Source organism: Penaeus japonicus, unplaced genomic scaffold, assembly GCF_977035675.1.
Source record: "Penaeus japonicus unplaced genomic scaffold, GWHDUDI00000001_assembly GWHDUDI00000041, whole genome shotgun sequence".
Taxonomy (NCBI): Eukaryota; Metazoa; Arthropoda; class Malacostraca; order Decapoda; family Penaeidae; genus Penaeus; species Penaeus japonicus.
This window is the reverse complement of record NW_028234443.1, coordinates 12,026,131-12,028,630: the sequence shown is the minus strand read 5'-3', so window position 1 is coordinate 12,028,630 and position 2,500 is coordinate 12,026,131. Positions and strand designations below refer to the sequence as shown.

Genomic DNA, 2,500 nt, shown 5'->3' with positions numbered 1-2,500 from the left:
TGGAAGTTGCTGCTGTGGATTGTGGGGAGTGAGGGCGGAATTTAGTACCTTTGTCTTGTACGTGGAATTCTCTCTCTCTCTCTCTCTCTCATTCTCTCTCTTTCTCTCTCTCTTTCTTTCTTTCTCTCTCTCAGTATTTCTCTCTCTCTCTTTATTTCTTTTTCTTTCTATCTCTCTCTCTCTTTCTTTCTCTCTCTCTCTCTCTCTCTCTCTCTCTCTCTCTCTCTCTCTCTCTCTCTCTCTCTCTCTCTCTCTCTCTCTCTCTCTCTCTCTCTCTCTCTCTCTCTCTCTCTCTCTCTCTCTCTCTTTCTTTCTTTCTCTCTCTCTCTGTGTATTTCTCTCTCTCTCTTTATTTCTCTTTCTTTCTCTCTCTCTCTCTCTCTCTCTCTCTCTCTCTCTCTCTCTCTCTCTCTCTCTCTCTCTCTCTCTCTCTCTCTCTCTCTCTCTCTCTCTCTCTCTCTCTATATATATATATATATATATATATATATATATATATATATATATATATATATATATATGGAGATGAACATTACCTTGAAAGCCAGTGAATGCATAACGTAAATCCCTTATCACTTCTTCAGCGAGGATAGTGTTATAGCCCTCCCTCACTATCATTTCTTATCTACATCAGTATCGTAATGACTCACGTGTCTTTTACGTTGGCATTGCCGCCTCTCGTTAATGGTGAAGAAAAGGTGACAGCTTTCTTTCAATTGATAAAAATTGGGGTTGACATTTTGTTGTACGGGAATTTACAGTTAATGCTTGTGCTTTTCTAAATTTGTATTTGACAACACTTTTTTTTCATTCCGAAGATAAAGGTATTACACAATAACAACAAAATTACCACAATTGTGAAAACCCTCTTAAGACGAACGTGTAAATGTCATGGTTGAGTGGGTGAGGGGGGACTCTAAAATACATTCGTGTTAAGACCTACAGAAGATACATTTTACTGTTATCATGAGCAATGTCCGGTCTTTAAGTGTTGTCATCGTGAGCGGAAGTCGGGCTGTCCCCTGGCACACCCGCGCCAGTGTCAGGTGCCAGATAAGACACACTCGATATTCTAGACAAATTATAATGTGATAGTCTTAAGAGGGGATGTGACCGTGGTTAGTGCAAGCGCGACTGGTGAGAGGCATGTGAGTTGGTGTTTGAAAGTGATCATGTCTAAAGCACATTGGAAAAGGTTGCAGGTGTTGAAGGCGGGGCAAAGTGGCGGGCGACAGTGTAATACGTGGAAATTTTCATGTCACTCATAAATTTCGATGAAAATGCAGGTTTGATCGAATCACAGCGCTCTGTAATGTCACTCATAAATTTCGATGAAAATGCAGGTTTGATCGAATCACAGCGCTCTGTAATGTCATGTGCCTGTTCCTTAAAGACAACAGACTGCTGATTGCACCCGTTGGCTCTATGGCTAAGAGGAGTCAACTGTGTCATGTCTTAGATAACGGCACCTTGCAGGAAATTTTGCAACGGTACCGGAAGTACCATAGATGTGTAGATAAGCCCTGAGATAAATGAAACACGAGGACGGTTATATGTTGTGAAGTTGTGAAGGAAAAGTTACTTACACAAGCATGAAGACCAAGAAATTAGCCACGTAAGTTCCGTATTGTTTTGTTTGTTTGTTTGTTTTCTTGCTTGGAATTGAGAGATATAATGATAATGATGATTTATCATGAACTCCTCATTCTTAATCAAGATCATTATTGGCTTTCTAGCTCTTTTTATTTTCTTATTTCAATTACGAAAAAAAGTATAATAAGAGCATCGTGTCTTTTTATATCACATTCCTGCCTCGCGCTGTTTATTTGTGCAATATTTCTGCATGTTCGCGTTGTAATCGCATGCATATATGAATGACCGCTTTGTGTGTGTGTGTATGTGTGTGTGTGTATGTGTGGGTGTGTGGGTGTGTGCCGTTGGTTATTGACAGTGAAAAGTAGATTTTGTTGGATATTAAGCTTTGACGAACTACTGTGCATTTATATAGCAACAATAATTCCTGGAAAGGGAAGAGACACTTGTACGTACAGACACACACGAACGCATACACGTACACACAGAAACACCTGTTTAGTATAGAATATATAAATATACAAACGCATCCGCAATCGTTAGACTGACATATATGCACACACACACACACACACACACACACACACACACACACACACACACACACACACACACACACACACATACACACACACACATAAAAAACAACTAACGAACCTTTTCCTCTCAGCTAAGGTACAGCTTATGGAAGTTATTCTTACTTTGTGGAGAAATTACTTTGTATTAAGTTTATATTTACACACACACACACACACACACACACACACACACACACACACACATATATATATATATATATATATATATATAAATATATATATATATGTATATATATATATATATATGAATATATATATATATATATATATATATATATGTATATATATATATATATATATATACATAT

The 2,500-nt window shown here is 37.9% G+C and overlaps 1 protein-coding gene across 9 annotated transcripts in view; it reads left to right on the top strand.

Moving 5' to 3' along the window:
* Positions 1 to 2,500, top strand: part of LOC122246942 (uncharacterized) — a 54,430-nt gene that overhangs the window by 17,841 nt on the left and 34,089 nt on the right. For 6 of the 9 annotated variants that reach the window (XM_086534550.1, XM_043005790.2, XM_043005791.2 and 3 more), the window contains exon 2: positions 1,344 to 1,615. The exons of 2 other annotated variants lie outside the window; for them this stretch is intronic. In XM_086534550.1, coding sequence (XP_086390676.1) covers positions 1,593 to 1,615 — 23 coding nt within the window. In that variant the 5' untranslated portion in view covers positions 1,344 to 1,592. Of the gene's footprint in view, positions 1 to 938; positions 1,287 to 1,343; positions 1,616 to 2,500 lie in introns of those variants that run through there. One more of the 9 variants, XM_043005789.2, reaches the window with a different exon arrangement.